Source organism: Dromiciops gliroides, chromosome 4, assembly GCF_019393635.1.
Source record: "Dromiciops gliroides isolate mDroGli1 chromosome 4, mDroGli1.pri, whole genome shotgun sequence".
NCBI classification, from domain to species: domain Eukaryota; kingdom Metazoa; phylum Chordata; class Mammalia; order Microbiotheria; family Microbiotheriidae; genus Dromiciops; species Dromiciops gliroides.
Window position 1 is genome coordinate 237,258,470 of NC_057864.1, and position 16,945 is coordinate 237,275,414.

At 39.7% G+C, this 16,945-nt stretch overlaps 1 protein-coding gene across 1 annotated transcript; it reads right to left on the reverse strand.

Moving 5' to 3' along the window:
- Positions 1–1,392: 1,392 nt before the first annotated feature.
- BTN2A2 (butyrophilin subfamily 2 member A2) lies at positions 1,393–14,978 on the reverse strand. Its single transcript, XM_044004812.1, has 7 exons — positions 14,856–14,978; positions 12,326–12,415; positions 11,731–12,078; positions 10,187–10,468; positions 8,603–8,887; positions 8,018–8,044; positions 1,393–4,055 (listed from the first exon to the last, which is right to left on the reverse strand). Exons 2-7 carry the CDS (start codon positions 12,408–12,410, stop codon positions 3,475–3,477), a joined length of 1,608 nt encoding a protein of 535 aa, XP_043860747.1. The 5' UTR covers positions 12,411–12,415; positions 14,856–14,978; the 3' UTR covers positions 1,393–3,474.
- Between the last annotated feature and the right edge of the window lie 1,967 nt (positions 14,979–16,945).

The window sequence follows — 16,945 nt, forward strand, 5'->3', positions numbered from 1 at the left end:
GCGTCTTTCAGTTATCCTAACCGACTGTTAAAAACTTTCATATTTTACCACATTTCCCCCCTTTGCTTCCTCAAGAAACGGAATGTTTCCTTGATGGAACAGTAAAAAGAATATAATAACTTTTGCTGACTAATAATATGCGAACAACAATACAGAAAAGGAAGAGAGGAAAGTTTTGTCCAGAGGGGCGATTTTTTTTTTCTTTCCTCATGAACCGACGCTTTGACATTAGTCTTGCAAAGGGAGAGCCTCTGCAGAGAGTACATGTTACAGATAGTATATAACAGAAAGGAGATAGTAAAAGCTAATAAAGCAAAACAGTTCATATAAAGTCTCTGAGTTCTCTTGTCTTCTTGAAGTGGTAAGATGTCATCAGGAGGAAACTGGATAGGGCAGGTGCTGATAACAAGGCCCGTTATCCTAACCGACTGTTAAAAACTTTCATATTTTACCACACTATTATACAAAAAACTTTTTGCTGAATGAGGAAAAAACCAATAATGTTATGAAGGACCATTGAATAAACTATTCCTCTAAGTCCGGACGGACATTATGCTGTCCCAATACATTCCGATGAGAAAAAAACTGGCGTCTCTCCATTATCTAACCCACTGTTAAAACTTTTTACCACAAAATCCAGCCTCAGACACTTGATACTTACTAGCTGTGTGACCCTGGGCAAATCACTTAACCCTCATTGCTCCACAAAAAAATAACCAACCCCCTCCCCCCCAAAAAAAAAACCCACAAAGGTTTTTATGACTCACTGACCTTTTCCTATTAAGTACAATACCCTATGTCTTACCCTGTGCTGGACACTATTAGATTGCAAAGGCTGTATGACATAATCCCTATCCTAGGAAGGATCTCAAACAAACAAGCCTTTGAGAGAAAGAGAAGTCAGCCTATTCTTAGAACCCAAGGACCGAACAAATTGTTGAGCAACATTGTTCATTTTCATTTCCTAGTTCTAATAAATTTGGTGATTTCTAAGTAACAAGAACAGCTTTCTCCGTTTTTCTTTTGGTGTGTATATGCCAGAAAAGGCCTATGCCAGTGCTCATGAGCATGCTCAGACAGTGGGATGACAATTTGGAAAGAAGAATGTGCTACTGTGTGTTTTCCATTTTTTGCTAGGGTTAAACTTAGGGTCTGAGTAGCCTGCAGGAGCTGCTGTTTCCACAAGAACAATTCCAGGTTTCCTTTAACAAACAATTAGGAAGTTGGGCTAATTTCTGAAGTCCCTTTTGGATCTAACATCCTACAGTTCTATTTCATCAGAATCCCTTATGGTATGACTCAAAGTGGAAATGCATCCCTCTCATACCTCTCCCTCCCCTCAAAAATTGTGCCATTATATGTTACTTTGAAAAAGTTTATTTTTATTCTGAACTTAATAAACACCAAATAAAACAGGCAATTCCATATACTTAGTAGAAGGCTTAAAAAAGGTCAACAAAATTTATTAAGTGCTTACTGTATGGCAGGCACCGTGCTAAGTGCTGGGAATACAAATACAAGCAGAATGGAGGTACCTGCCTTTAAAAAGACAGCTGGAAAACAGAGGGAAGGACATGAAGCTACCCAGTGAGGGAACACTGTTCAGAAAGTTTGGGGTGAGTAGTACATGAAACTGCAGATCTATTATCTACAGTTCAACCTGCAGCGTTTAAGGCTGTCTTTGCCTGAACTTCTCTGTTTTATCCCCTGCAAAAATCAACAGTTAACAGTCATTATAGAGATGTTTTTGGTTTGAAGGAACCAACTGATATCAAGTTGAAGCCAGAGCAGGAAATGCTGACACGCAGTTTATGGCCAACATTTCTGGGAACCAGGCAGGAACTGGAGAGAAGAGAAGGTAGGAGAGGAGTGGTCATGATCTAATCAGTCTGTCAGAAGTATGTGTTTGTGGCCCCATCTTTAGCAAGTAGTGAGTCATTCTTGCAAATAAAATAAATATTAATAAATTTATAGGCACAGTATACTTTATATGCTGCTACCACATATAAAGCATACTATAGTACACTTCATAATTCAGAGATGTAAGAACCTGGAGCATTTGCCCAAGCAGCCAGCGAAACTTCTGGGCTACAAATCAGATTAATGGGAAATATTTAACAAAGTAAATAAAAATATCACAACAACATAGATAATTTCAATTAGTGGTTTGCTAAATCATTATGCTTCTATTTGATTTTTTTGTTTGTTTGGTTTTTTTTCCGAGGCAACTGGGGTTAAGTGACTTGCCCAGGGTCACACAGCTAGTAAGTGTCAAGTGTCTGAGGCCAGGTTTGAAACCAGGTCCTCCTGACTCCAAGGCTGGTGTTCTATCCACAGTGCCACCTAGCTGCCCCTCTATTTGATTTTGATACCACTGTTTTATATAAGCCATTATGAGGGGTGTCCTAAGACATAGCAAGTTTTAGAAGCAAAATAAGGCCTTAGATTGGCAATTTTGACCAGTGATTCTGTCTTCTACTTCATACTGTCTTATGCTGATAACCTTGTTAGGAGATCTGAATGTTATTTTCCAATGTTACCCAATAATGTTCATTAGCATTTCCCAGTGTTTGAATATTTGCTAAGGCTACAGTTCTTTGAAAATACCACTAAACATAATATTTGTCATTTATTAAATGAGTTTTTTAGATATTATATCCCTATCACAGAAAAAAGATTGTTTTTATAGGATAACTTGTGCTAATGGAAATTCCCAGGAATCCTAATTTCTCATTTCCAAATCCTAAATCTGTCAGAAATATGGAAACACGAGGTGGGGGGTGGGGGTGGTGCAACACAAATACAAATAGTTGTAGTGAAAAATGGTGCCAGATAAATGCATATGAAAGGTGTCAAGAAAGAGCTATAGGATACTGGAGCTCTTTTCTCATTCCCTTCTACAGTTAGCTGGCTCTCTGACAGGTCGGGGCTAGTCCTTCTTCTTCCCAAGATTAAGATCTGGCTGGGGCTTTTGTGGATGTGTGGCCAAGAAATCCTGGAGGATGAGAATAAGAATCACTGATGTTCTACTAGTGCCTAGGAGTTTATAACTCAGCCACCTTTTCCTTTACTCCACACAAAGGGAACCGTTTTTCAGTTGTCACCCCCAACTGTCAGCCTGCCTTTCCTTAGCTCTTAAAGTTACTGTAACACTATCTGAGTTCTTATCTTGCTCTTAAAGAGACTCTAACAGTCTCCATAAGAAACACATTGGAAAGAGAGTTTACAAAAAGAGCACTGATAACTGTGGAGGTAGAAATTTTAATAGAATGATGGGGTCTAAACCAAAGGGTTGAGAACAGAGTGGAAGATGAGAAAGTGAAGGCAACAAATGTAGATGGTTTTTTCTAGTTTAGATGTGAAAGTAACAGATGTAGGATTGACAGTTTTAGGGTAGTGATTCTTAAACTATTTTTTCCCCCAGAAAAATGGTGAAGCCTATGAACTCCTTCTCAGGATGACCCCATCAATGGGTCAATGGGGTCTCCTATAAAGGATTAGGCCACTCTCTGGGACAGTGACTCCCTCAGCTCCAGTGAATGCTGGGCAGATGACCAAAGGGTTGTCATCAGACCCAAGCCTGAAGAAAGGCCTGAGGGGTCCAGAGAAAGAGGTATGGGGGCAAGTATAGATGTGGGATCGGTCAATCATATTGTAGAAAGACACATCTCCAGCCTCATAGTCCAAGAAAATTCCTACCCGGTGGAGGTGGTCAGGCAAAGGGAGAAGAATATCAGGGGAGGTAAGGGCTTGGTATCTATTTCCAAACAATTCAATGACCCAGAATCCATTTTGAGGTATCAGTAGGCCCTCCCCCTTTCTCTCAGAATTTTCTCTGCAGACTCCAAGAGCCCATACCATGACATCTGCCACCTCCACTTCCCAGTAATGCCTCCCTGAGTTGAAGCTCTCACGGCCAAGGACGCAGGGTCTACAGTCAAATCTCTCCGGGTTGTCAGGTAGATCTTGCCTTGTGTCCCCACGTATCACACTTCTCAAATCTCGAGAGAGGTACAGTTCAGGATGAGCTGTGTTTTGATCCAGAGTCACATCAGCTAAAGAGGGAATTCCAGATTCAGTTTTGGGGTGTTAGAGCCCTGACTGTGGAATCTTCACAGCCTAAGGGCACCAAGGGAGGAAAGCTGTAGAGGATTCCTTGTGCACTTTTTCTTTGGGATCTCATTCTTTCTTGATGTTCTATAGTGTACCCATCATAGCTTCCTCCTTTTTACCACTAAAATGAGAGAAACTGTGCATTATGGGAGCCACTCATTAGATATACCCCATCCTTAGAGAAGGTGTTAGAAACTATGGCTGCCAGAGAAGTTTATCATCATAGTATTTACCCCTTTTGTTACTCTTATTCTCCATTTTCACAATCCACCTCAAATGTTAGTTCTGAATTAGAGATCTTCCTCTGTCATGTAACACACAGGAGCCAAATTTCCCCATAAATGGACCTGATTATTCTTGTAGTACACACCATTTGATCCTATAAGCAGGCTCAAACCTAGCAGGGTATGAGACTCCTGAACTTGAGAACTAGAAAAGACATTAGAGGTCCTCTAGTTCAAACCCTTCATTTTACAGATGAGGAACTGGGCCCATATTTAATTTAATTTAAATGGGAAAGGACAATTGGCATGCAAACAATCCCAGGTTCCCAGGTTGTCATTAATTCTATGGATAGGCTTTTTTTTTTTTTTTTGGTATTAGCTATCACAGCCATCTCTTTATCTTGCCCCACTGAATCACTACAGTCATCTGATCCCCTTAGCAGTAGAGCAGGCTTTCCAAGAGACCCTAATTTGTCATGCTTTAGGGACTATTTTGATAAAGGGCAATTTAATCATTGTTATTTTAAATAGTCCTGATCTGGTCTTAAATCCCCTCATTCTGGGAAATGTTCACATGTTTTAAGGGCAAGTTTTTCTTCTTCCTCAAAGAGAAGGTGAAGAGATTTGAGAAACACCTCTGCACACACAAAGTTATTAGTTTTTAATTCAAAAAAATTTTTATGGAAGCAGTCCATATGTGATATAAGGGAAATATTTGCAGTAGCTGGAGATTACTACTAGGAAGAACACACTAGAAGAGGGTGCTTGAGATAAAAGCATTAGAAAACTATCCCAACCCCTTAGATGTACCCTTAGAATGCTGAGGGGGAATAGGCAACCATGTTCTGGGGTGCCTCACTTATCTGAGTGAATGTGAGTCTGGATAAAGATTCCCAGGGCTTACATCAGCTCCATTTATCTACATATATGTGTATGTGTTTCTTTCTTGATAGAATACAAGCTCTTTTTTTTTTTTTTTGTGGGACAATGACTTGCCCAGAGTCACACAGCTAGTAAGTGTCAAGTATCTGATTCTGGATTTGAACTCATGTCCTCCTGAATCCAGGGCTGGTGCTTTATCCACTGCACCACCTAGCTGCCCCTAGAATGTAAACTCTTTGAGGGCAGAGACTATTTAACCTTTAAATTTCCAGTGGCACATAATTGGTGTTTAATAAACTATGTTTATTGGGGGAAAAGAAAGGAAACCTAGAAACCAGATCAAGAAAACATGATGGTATTTGGGTGAAGATCAAGATTATTAGATTATTAGAAACAAGATTACAAACTACTTGGATGGAAAAAGGAAACAGATGAAGAATTGGGAAATAGATCATAAATCTGGTCCAGAAACATGGTATAGGAGTGATAGAAGACATTAATTATCTGGAAATCTAGTGAAGTTTCTCTCTGTCATTAATCTTTTAAAAGGTGGAGGAAACAAGAGGGGGAAATTCTATTCCGGATCTGATTCTCACTAACCGGGAGAAACGGGCTACTGAAAGGGAGATGATGGGAAACTTGTGGGTTAAAGGTAGTAACTTCTTCCTCCTAGAGCTTGTGGCAGAGAAGAGGAAATCTGGGCATAGTCTGAAATGCATCCTGGCTTTGAGAAAGCAGATTCAAAGGGTTCAGGGGAATGTCAAAGTAGTTAGTCCAGGATGGGTTGGAAACTCTTACTATTGAAATTCTGAAGATACAGAAGGAAACAATCCCAGTGAAGAAAAAAAGGGACTCATTTGAAAAGACTGCTAGGGATGCATAGGGAAATCAATCAAATTTCATTTTCAAAAGTTATTTACAAAAGATGGGAAGCAAGAGCAGGTAACAGAGGATGAATGTAAGGGAGTGGCATGATGATTCTGTTAACACACATAAGGAACTGGTAGAAAATAAGGATAATAAGAACTTTTTTTTAATTAAAATTTGTCTTAGCTAAATTTGTTTAGTGAAGAAAAGGCTCAAACAAGGGACAGGACATTCACTTGGGGCAGATTATGACAACTAACAAAAGAGAGAAGGCAGATCTGTCTAATTGTTATTTTGTCTTTGTTTTCCCTGTCAAGGAGAATGACCTTTGAATGGTAAAGGATGGAACAAGAAAAGGCTAAGAGGGAGCTGATACCCATTATAAATAAGTTAGAAGATAGTAAAAGAATACTTAGTTTCCCTTGGTGATTCAAGTTACCTGACCAAGAGGAGCTATTTCCTTGAGCACTGAAAGAATCGACAAACAATTTTGGAGTCATTGTCAGTGATGTTTGACAATTTATGGAAAATAAGTAAGATACCACAAAACTGGAGAAAGGCAAATGTCATGATTTCCCCAAAAGGGAAGAGAATAGTCTAAAAATTATAGGCCAAGTAATTTGTTTTAATTCTCTGAAAGTTTCTACAACAGATCAATAAAGAAATGACTGATGAGCACTGAGAAAAGGGAAGCAGTGGTTACAGATTGAGACCAAGTCAGAGTAACCTTATTTCCTTTTTGTGTGTGGTGTTTTTTTGGAAAGTGTTATTAAGCTTATTATTAGAGGGAATGTTGTAGGTATAACTTGCCTAGTTTTTAGCAAAACAATTCATAAAGTGATGAGAGATGTGAACTAGACAATACTACAAGTAGATGCATCCTGAACTGACCAAGAGGCTGAAATCAAAGAGCAACTTGACAGGAGGTCTAGAGTGGAATGACGCACGAAACTGTATTTAGCCTTGTGCTCTTTAACATCTTTATATTTGTATAAAATAATCACAAATACAGATGACACAACTGAGAGAAATTTTAACATAATGGATGAGAGTCAGGATCCAAAAAGATCTTGACAGGCTAGATCATTGAGTGGCATCTAATGAGATGAAATTCAAGAGAGATAAATGTAAAATCTTATTCTTAGGCTAAAAAATCATCATTACCAGTCCTAGATGAGGTAGCCAGCTGTTTCTTTGAAAAAGATCTGGGAGTTTTAGAGGACTGCAATCTCAACACAAGTCAGTAGTATGATGTGGCAACAAAAAACGCTAATGTAATCATAAGAGAAACAGAGCTACAGGCATGAGGAGGTGAACCAGGAACAATGGGTTGATTTTATGAGGAAGCAAATTTAGGCTTGATGTCAGGAAAACTTACTAATAATGAGTGCTATCCAAATGTAGCATGTTGCCTTGGGAGGAAATAGAATCCCTCTTATTGTAGGTGTTCAAGTAGAACACGGATGGATGATCATTGGCTAGGTGTGTCATAGAGGGGATTCCTTTCAGGTGTGGATTGGGCTGGATGGCTATTAAGATATTTTCCATTTCAGAGACTATCATGGTAGGGGATGTACGAAAAGTTCTGAGGATAACAGTAATGACTCTGTTGAAATATGGAAGATAATTGGGTTCAATGGTTCAAGATACTTTCTTCCCGTCAATCAACCTACCCCAGCCATCACTTTTTAAAATAAGAGAGAAACCAGTGAAATTACTGATGAAGCTCAATGATTCCTCCAAATCATTCTGTGGTAGTTCCAGGAATTGCTTGATCTTATAGAAACACTTTTTATCACTTTTACTTAGGCACTGTATCTAGCTTGCCCTCTAGTTGACTGTCTCTTCCTGTTTTCTGCCCCGTCTTTTTTTGTGAGGTGGAGTGGGAAAGGAGAGATCTCAGACTCACAGAGAACAGAAGTGTCACTCACCAGCATGTAACTGGGTCCTTCTCCGTCCTGCAATGGATAAACAGAAAGATGAGAACTCTTTATGAGTGTGTAACTCTTTACAAAAGAGTCTTTTATAACTCTTTTATTACTATATGAGAAGCATAGAAATTGTCCATGAGAGGAATGAGAGAATGAGGAGAATGCTGAACTTACTGAGCTCCTCCTTCAGTTTCTGTGAAAAGAAGCAGAAATAAACCAGTGGTCTTCTAGAGAGAAAAATTGAACAGAATCTATTTCTGGAATAAAGAACAGAGAACAATCTCTTTATGAAAGTCCTCTGATTGCCTAGGTACTGCCAAGGAACCAGGAACAATGAAGCATCATCTAAATTGGTATTAGCATCTTCAGTTACTCAGATATTTACGTTTTACATAATGACATTTTTACCTTTGGTCAACCAAAAGCAAAGTTTAGAGGTGTAAGGGGATGGAGCTTTGGGAGATGTATGATACAGAATTTTGACCTTTTCTGTTTCCAGTTCATTCCTCTCCAGCACCTCATATCAAAAGTTGAAATTCTTTTTGTCCCCAAAGTGTCATCTTTGGTTTTGTTTTTTTTTTTTACCTGTCAGGTTGCATTCTCTCTTTTTTCCCATATGTTCTTGCCCCTTTTCATCATATTCTCTCTCTTTTCCTTCACATTCAATTTCTTTTTCTATAAACAGTATCTTTTTCCTCCTGTGTCGTTTCCATATGAAATAAATACTGCAAGCAACAAAAAGTCCAAGAGCAGGCAAGGCCACAGCAAGCGCAACTATCCAGGTAGAGATCTTTTCAGGTCCAGGAGATTTGGGGTCTGGGAGCTTGGAGGGGCTCTCAGAGGGCATGGAAGTCGAAATCCAAACAGTTTCTATGGCAAAAGACATAAAGAAGAAAGAGTTAAAGCAGCCAAACATGCCAGGATCTTTTCCTAAATCTGAAAAGAAGAGATTCTTTCAGACTGTGATTCCTCTAAAAGAAGGAAAAAAAAGGGTAATTTATGTTGTTGAATTTTTCCTTATCCCCTTCTTTTTCTGTTTCCAAATTCTTTGGATATTACTTTTTGTTCCAAAATAGAAACCAAGTGAAACCTAGAGAAGTGTTGCTTTCCTCCATCCCTCTCCCTTGGTGTGCTAAATTGCTTTCTAAATCTAATCCTGGTTTTAGTAAATGATTTTTTTTTTTGTAGTGTCTCCTAAGAGGAGAACTTCCAGACCATATTTCTTGGAAAATGTCTCATGCAGAGTAAATGGAAGTGACACGAACGCACCTCAGGACACTGACCACAAGTGCATTGGCAAATATCTCCCAATAGCATTTACTTTTCAAATTGATTATTTTTAGGGGTTTTTGTTTGTTTTTGAGGGGCAATGAGGGTTAAGTGACTTGCCCAGGGTCACACAGCTAGTAAGTATCAAGTGTCCGAGCCTGGATTTGAACTAAGGTCCTCCTGAATCTAAGGCCAGTGCTTTATCCACTGTGTAACCTAGCTGCCCCATCAAATTGATTATTTTTCAAGAATTGGTCAAGAATAATTGTTGCTCAGGAGAAACACTTATCAGTATCTGTCACTGTGAAAGCTCCAATTTGGTGGTGGGGAAGAGGATATTAGCTTTTCTTCTCTACTGGAAGCTGTCAGGCATCAAGCAGTAGATAAAGAAGAGTATCTTTAAATCCTAGATCTCATATCTAACCAAGTCTCCAAAGTAGGGGTAATATCATGACCATAAGGAGTATATGATCAGTCAACAAAGAATGACAACATGGGTAACGTACTGTGAAAGTCAACAGTAGGGTTTATCTCCAGCACAATTAAACTACCCTTCACACACTACAACCCAATATCTCCCCACTCTCTTTCTACACTGTGCAAGTTCCCAACTCTTCCCTTCTGAGGACTCCAGGGTAATTATGACCTAGTAACCACCACTCAGGCACCAAAAGCAGTAGTTGGGAACTAGCTTGCCTCCTAACCTCCCCCCCTCCAATTACTCCATAATGAGGTATATGTGCTCAAAACACTTATACTGATCAAAAAAGTTTGGAGACAACTGGTTTAGCCCCATAGCTTACAGGTGCTAGGACTTTTCCTTTAGATACTCCCTTCGTGGTTCTCCTACTGCTACAATGACCATGACTCAGCAAGGAGAATCTAAAGCTGAGAACTGACCTGGTATAGACATCATTGTCAACAACTCCTGGCTGAGAAGGGGGTTTTGAATGGAACAGAACACACTAACCACTGTGTGATCTGTGATAATCACAGACAACGTCACAACAAACAGCCCGTCTTCACTGGGAGCCAGACTTTCCTCCAGGGATGGAATCGTCTCTTCCAGAAGATTTCTCCACTCTACCCAAGGCTGTGGGTACCATCCAGCTGATGAACATTCTAGTTGTATCCATCCATATTCATAAGCTATAATTTTAATGAAGGGATCTGAGCCCATACCTGGGGAAGAAAAAATTGGCCTGAATAGGGTCATACTTGAATAAGAAAATCCAAGATGATTTACTCCACCTACTGTTTTCAACTCTATCAAAGTTGATCAAAGGGAACAGTGCTCTGGAAGTTGGGAAATTAGATTACAGTCTTGCCAAGGGCAAGGATCATGTCTTACACTTTTATATTCTTACAAGACATAGAACAGTGTTCACACACAAAAAAATTGTCCACTGGTTTATTTTTATTGCTATTTTTGTGATTTTTCATGTTACATTCTAATTTCTGAATGGATATAAACCATTCAAAAGTGCAGAAAATAGATTTAGGAATTAAATAATGTGCTAGAAACAAGAATCAATGAATAATAATTTTAATTTATACAACAACTTCATAACCTCATCTTTTCAAATCCTTACAACAACTATGTGATATACACAATACAGATATTATTATTATTGCCATTTTACAGATGAAGAAACTGAAGGACTTTTAGAGACATGGTAGTTAGAGGTCACAAGGGGGTCTATATCCTTAATAACGCTTTCAAAAACAAAAGACCTAAGCTGAATATAAAATTTTACTTTCAAATACAAGACTAGAGAAACAAAAAGGTAAACAGGAAAAAGAAACCATAAGGGATATTAAAAGCTAAAATTGTTTACATTCCTACATGGGAAGATGATACTTGTAAGAACTTTCTCATTATTAGGGCAAATGGATGGAGTATAGTTAGACAGGAGTATAGTTAGACTGGTGTGAGCTGAATATGAAGGGATGATATCTTTCAAAAAATAAAATTAAGGGGTGATAGAGGAATGCACTGGGAGAAAGGGAAAGGGAGAGGTAGAATGGGGTAAAGTATCTCACATAAAAGAAGCAAGAAAAAGCTTATCTAGTGGAGAGGAAGATGGGGGAGGTGCTGGGGAGTGAGTGAACCTTACTCTCATCAGAATTGGCTCAAAGAGGGAATAATATACACACCCAACTGGGCATAGTAATCTATCCTACCCTGCTGGAAAGTAGGAAGGGAAGGGGATGGGGGTTGTGTGATAAAAGGGAGGGCAGATTGGGAGAGGGGCCAGTCAGAAGCAAAATACCTTTGAGGAGGGAAAGGGTAATAGGAGATAGAAAATAGAGCCTATAAACAGTCAAGAATAACTCCTTGATTCTGTCACCTAAACTAAGTCAAGCTTGTTGCCCTGATTTCTGAGTCTGGGTTCCCAGGATCACGCTGAGGAAAGGTCAGAGAGCAAAACCAAGTAACTCACTTGCCACTTTCAAGTCTATAAAGGCATCTTCATATGATCTACCTTCTTGGAAATAGCAGTGATACCTTCCATTTTCAAAAGCGGTGACATTGTGTATTTTCAGAGCAACACTTCCATCTTTGATATTATCTCTCACAAATGTTGTTCTGCCTCGATATTCTTCCATCTGTTCTTCATCTCTTTCTTTCCCATTTTTATACACATACACAGCTGGAGAGAACTGGGAACGGAACCACCTCACCTCCATTTGCTCAGCACTTTTCTTGGGGAAGAGATGACAATGTAATATGGCATCTTCTCCCACCATGGCCAGGAGAGGCTCAGCATGTGCAACCACAGTAAAATGAGCTGTTCAACAAAGGGACAGAATTACAGAGAAGCTGGTGATAGGAAATTGGTGTTAGAGGTGTGTGGGGAATGGCCATTAAATGCTATTTCAAGGGAAGGCCAAATTTACCCCCAAAGAATTTTTCCAGATTCATGGGCTTCCTGAAATGAGGGTGGCAATTAATTTCCACTTCGCAGAGAAAAGTGTAGATAGGAAGTTATTTTTCCCTCCTGAGAAATCTATGTTGGAAAAAAACCAAAGACCTACCTGAGATCATCGTAAGCAGTTGAAGAAAGAGGACAGCTATAAGACGACTTAGCACAGAATGGTCTGGGAAATATGCCATTTTCATAATTTCTAGAGAAGACAAAAACACCATTTTAAATGTGTGTAGAGGTCTGTGCTAAGTGCTGAGGAGAGATATGAAATTTACAGTAGATAAGACACAGTCCCAGTTCTCCTGGAAAATACAATGTTGTAGGGGGATGAAATATCAGTATGTTGCAGCAATACACAAATGCTTTAGAGAAGTACAAAACAAAGAACAGTATTACGGCTATAAGGGAAGATCATTAGCAACTCTGGATTCAGCGAAGGCTTCTCACTCAGGACTTCTCTACCATGGCCCAGAATCCTCTTCATCCTGAGTGCTCACCCCAGTCCTGGAATTTACATCATGGAAGTGCTCTCTGTCTCTAGCGACCCCTTCGTCTAATTGGATGGCTTTGTCTTAGAACCTCTATTTAAGGAGGGGACACAGGTCAGCTATTTTTTAAGGCTGTACTACTACACTGTGTGCCTTCATTCCCATCAACCTCCTTGCTTCAAGTGTCTTTTTTATGTGTTGTTAGAACACAAGTTCTTTGAGGGCCAGGACTGTTCCTTTTTACATGAATTTGTATTTTCAGAGCTAAGCATAATGCCAGGCACATAGTAAATGCTTAATATATGATTGTTGACTGATTGAAAGAGATGGCATTTGAATTGTTTTAAAGGATAGGTGAAGAAGGAATTTATCAGGCCAAGAGTGGAAGGGAGGTCATCTGGGCAGAGGGAACAGCATGAACCAAACCACTACCACCAATTCCATCACATAGAAGCTGGTGAAGATAGCCCAGGACCTTAAAGATGTATGACCATCCACTTTGCCACTGAACACTAAGGACCATAGGACATTTCCATTTGACTGGTAGCTGAAATCTCCCACTAGAATCTGAGTCCCTTGGGAGCAAGAATTAGTTTACTTTTTAATTTGTATCCCCATATAAAGCACTCAGCAAACAAGCTAATAAATCATTAATAATGAATATATAAATTTCATTAATCCATGAGCAAAGGCTTATGGGTAGAAAAGTACTAGAAATATTTGAAGGGCAGTAATTAAAAAAATTTGGACTGTAGGAGAGCAGTATGAGGTAAGCAAGAAGCCAGAAAATTGAAGACATTATGAATGATAGATGAGAGAGGGAAAGAAAGGAGGTAGGAACACCTTAAGATGGCTATTGTAATAACCTGAGTGACAAGATGAACTTGATTTGGGATATGTAGAATTTGAACTATCAGAGGAATACCAAGGTAGGACTATCATGTAAGCTCTTGGAGATGTGGGTTTGGAGTTCAAAAGAGACTTGAGGGGGCAGCTAGGTGGCACAGTGGATAAAGGACTGGCCTTGGATTCAAGAGGACCTGAGTTCAAATCCAGACACTTACTAGCTATGTGATCCTGAGCAAGGTCACATAATTTCTAGAAAAGACAAAAACACCATTTTAATTGTGTGTAGAGATCTGCGCTAAGTGCTGAGAAAAAACAATCTAGTAGGGGGATGAAATATCAGTATGTTGCACAATACACAAATGCTTTAGAAGTACAAATAGGGCTATAAGGGAAGATCATTATCAACTTTGGAATCAGGGTTACCATTGGGGGGGCGGAGAGAGAGAAAGAGAGAGAGAGAGAGAGAGAGAGAGAGAGAGAGAGAGAGAGAGAGAGAGAGAGAGAGACTGACCCAGAAGAGGGACAGATAGACATTTTTTTTTTTAAGTGAGGCAATTGGGGTTAAGTGACTTGCCCAGGGTCACACAGCTAGTAAGTGTTAAGTGTCTGAGTCCGGATTTGAACTCAAGTCCTCCTGAATCCAGGGCCGGTGCTCTATCCACTGTGCCACCTAGCTGCCCCGACAGATAGACATTTGAGAGTCATCTGGGGAAAAAAAAAAGTCATCTGTATAGAGGAGGTAATTAAAATTATAGGAATGAATAAATGATTGGTCAAGAAAGTATAGAAAGGTCAAGGACAAGCCCTGGGGGGGAATCAGTCAACAAACAATTATTAAACGCCTACTATGTGCCAGATGCTGTGTTAACCCATATTAAAGGATCAAAGAAATACCAGGGTAACGTCAGACAGGGTTTGGGACCTTAGGAATGCAATAGTGGGGGAGGCTGATGAAAAAAAGGTCTCTCCATAGGTCAAGACAAATCATATAGTTCAACCCTTCATTTTACCAATTAGGAAACTGAGGCCCAAGAAGGTTAAATGGTTTGCCCAGGGTCACACAAGTAGTAAGTACAAGAGAAAGGATTTGAACCCTTGTTATCTGTGTCCAGAGACCATATTCTTTCCACTACACCACATTGCTTCAGACTAGTCCCTTTCTACCCTGCTTAGGGTAGTAAACAAAGGGCATGTTAACAGAAACAGGGTGACAGACCACAAAAGAAACGGTACCAATTTTGGTATAAATTCTTCTGGATTGCTTCTGATTGGCATATTCAAAAGAACTTGAGATTTGCTTACCTTAGATACTTTAGGAAAGGGTACCATCTCTCTTTATTCTGTGTTTATTCTTTGCATGGGAGGCATCTTGGTGTAGGGGATAGACAGCTGTTTTGGGAGTCAGAAAAACCTAAGTACACATCCAATCTCGGATACATACTGATTCAGTGGCCTTGGACGAGTCAGTTTACCTCTTAGTGCTCAGCCATGCTCAAAGACTTAAAATGTAGAGCAAACATTGCTCTGTACTGATAGAGTGGGTCCCACACCAAGGAACTTATACAATAAAACCACAGGTCCAGACGAAGGAACAAACTAACCAAGCAAAAATTCTTTGGGAGGGCAGGAAGCTAAGCACTTAAAAATGATTGTTGTAGGGGCAGCTAGGTGGCACAGTGGATAGAGCACCCGCCCTGGATTCAGGAGTACCCCAGTTCAAATCCCACCTCAGAGAACACTTACTGTGTGACCCTGGGAAAGTCACTTAACCTCAATTGCCCTGAAAAAAAAAAAAGATTGTTGTTTGACTGTAAACTTGGTATGAGTTCACCTAATTCTGGATAACAAATTTGCTGTTGTATATCCAGAAGTCAGAAAAGAGGGAACACTAGGTGAATTTCACAGGCTGGCTTTGATGTTATGTTTTGATTTGTACCAACATGACATTATTATTTTTTTTAAGTCTGCTATTTCTTTCTTTCTTTCTTTCTTTTTTTGCAGGGCAATGAGGGTTAAGTGACTTGCCCAGGGTCACACAGCTAGTAAGTATCAAGTGTCTGAGGCTGGATTTGAACTCAGGTCCTCCTGAATCCAGGGCTGGTGCTTTATCTACTGTGCCCAAGTCTGCTATTTCTTAAACATATTGTTTTTTATTTTTAAAATATCCCTCACCTTCCCCACCCCAGAGTTTGTCCTTTGTAACAAAGAAAAAGGAGATAAAAGCAGTTCATCAAATCTAACCAACACGAGTCTGACAGTATATGCAATATTTATGTCAAACTTCAATACAAACTAGTTTGTACCTATACCCTATCCTGAGTAGAACCGACCCACCTTCATTGAGAAGGAAATGGTAAACCACTCCAGTATCATTGCCAAAAAACCCCCAAACAACAACAAACTCCGAATGGGGTCACAGAGAGTCGGACCCGACTGACACTACTGAACAACAACAAAATCTTTCTTCGTTGCCACTTTCCCCCCATCTTCAGTTTCCTACTTTCTTCATCTGCTCGGAAGGGCTGATAAAAGCTGGGTAAAATAGTACCGTCATTAGAAAGTGAAGTTCACTTTCCCTTTTTATTCTGTCCCTCTTCTATTCCCTTAAGCAGTGAAGGACTCCTCTTCCCCTCCTTGCCGTCTTCTAGAATCATGTTCTTCCGCTCTTAAGTCTCCGTTGTAGATTGCCTGTACACTCTTTCCCCTCTTACTCACCTGCCTGGGTTCTCCATGGGAGCGACAAACCCAAAGCTCAAAGTTGCAGGAAGTGGGGGTGGAGGGGGGCGGGACAGAATTTTCTCAGTCTTTCGCCAGTAGCTTAGGAACCTCTGGTCAGCTGCAGGATGCGTTATCTTTGTATTCAGTTTGAGACCATGCACGCTAAAGAGTGCTATAGGATCTAGCCTGGGATTGGTAGATTTTTATCCCGTTTCTCCAATAGAATCTCTGAATCTAGAGACTTCATTAGGTTACTGGTAGAAAATTCATCTGGAAAGTTAAGGGGTGTATCATGTAACAAAGCTATGGTGTAATTAAGAATGAAAGCTATCAAAGTCACACACAAATATGTGCATTAATATGGAAAGATTTTTGTTTTCTTCTTTTTTACAGGTCTTGTGATATCATGCATGTAGGTAGGTTTAGGTGAGAAACTTCCTCTGCAAGGGGCATCACGTCTTCAAGGGTTCATCCTTAAATATCCAGGTCAACTCATTTTAGGGAAGTTAAATCAACATTCATACTTTATGTCCTGATTTCAAATTCAGTACTCTTGTTTCCCTACTGCCTCATTCTCCTGCCTTGGTCATCAGGGAAGTAGATAATCGGGTTGATTTGCCTCTCTTCACACTTTCCCCCATTGAAGAAAGACCATTTTCAAACATTTTTTTTAA

Coding starts and splice junctions, on each gene's coding strand:
- BTN2A2 (XM_044004812.1), bottom strand. CDS start 12,410: ATGAAAATGGCATATTTCCCAGACCATTCTGTGCTAAGTCGTCTTATA. Junction 12,079..12,325: donor ACTGCTTACGATGATCTCAG/GTAGGTCTTTGG, acceptor TTTGTTGAACAG/CTCATTTTACTGTGGTTGCA. Junction 10,469..11,730: donor TATAGACTTGAAAGTGGCAA/GTGAGTTACTTG, acceptor TTTCTTCCCCAG/GTATGGGCTCAGATCCCTTC.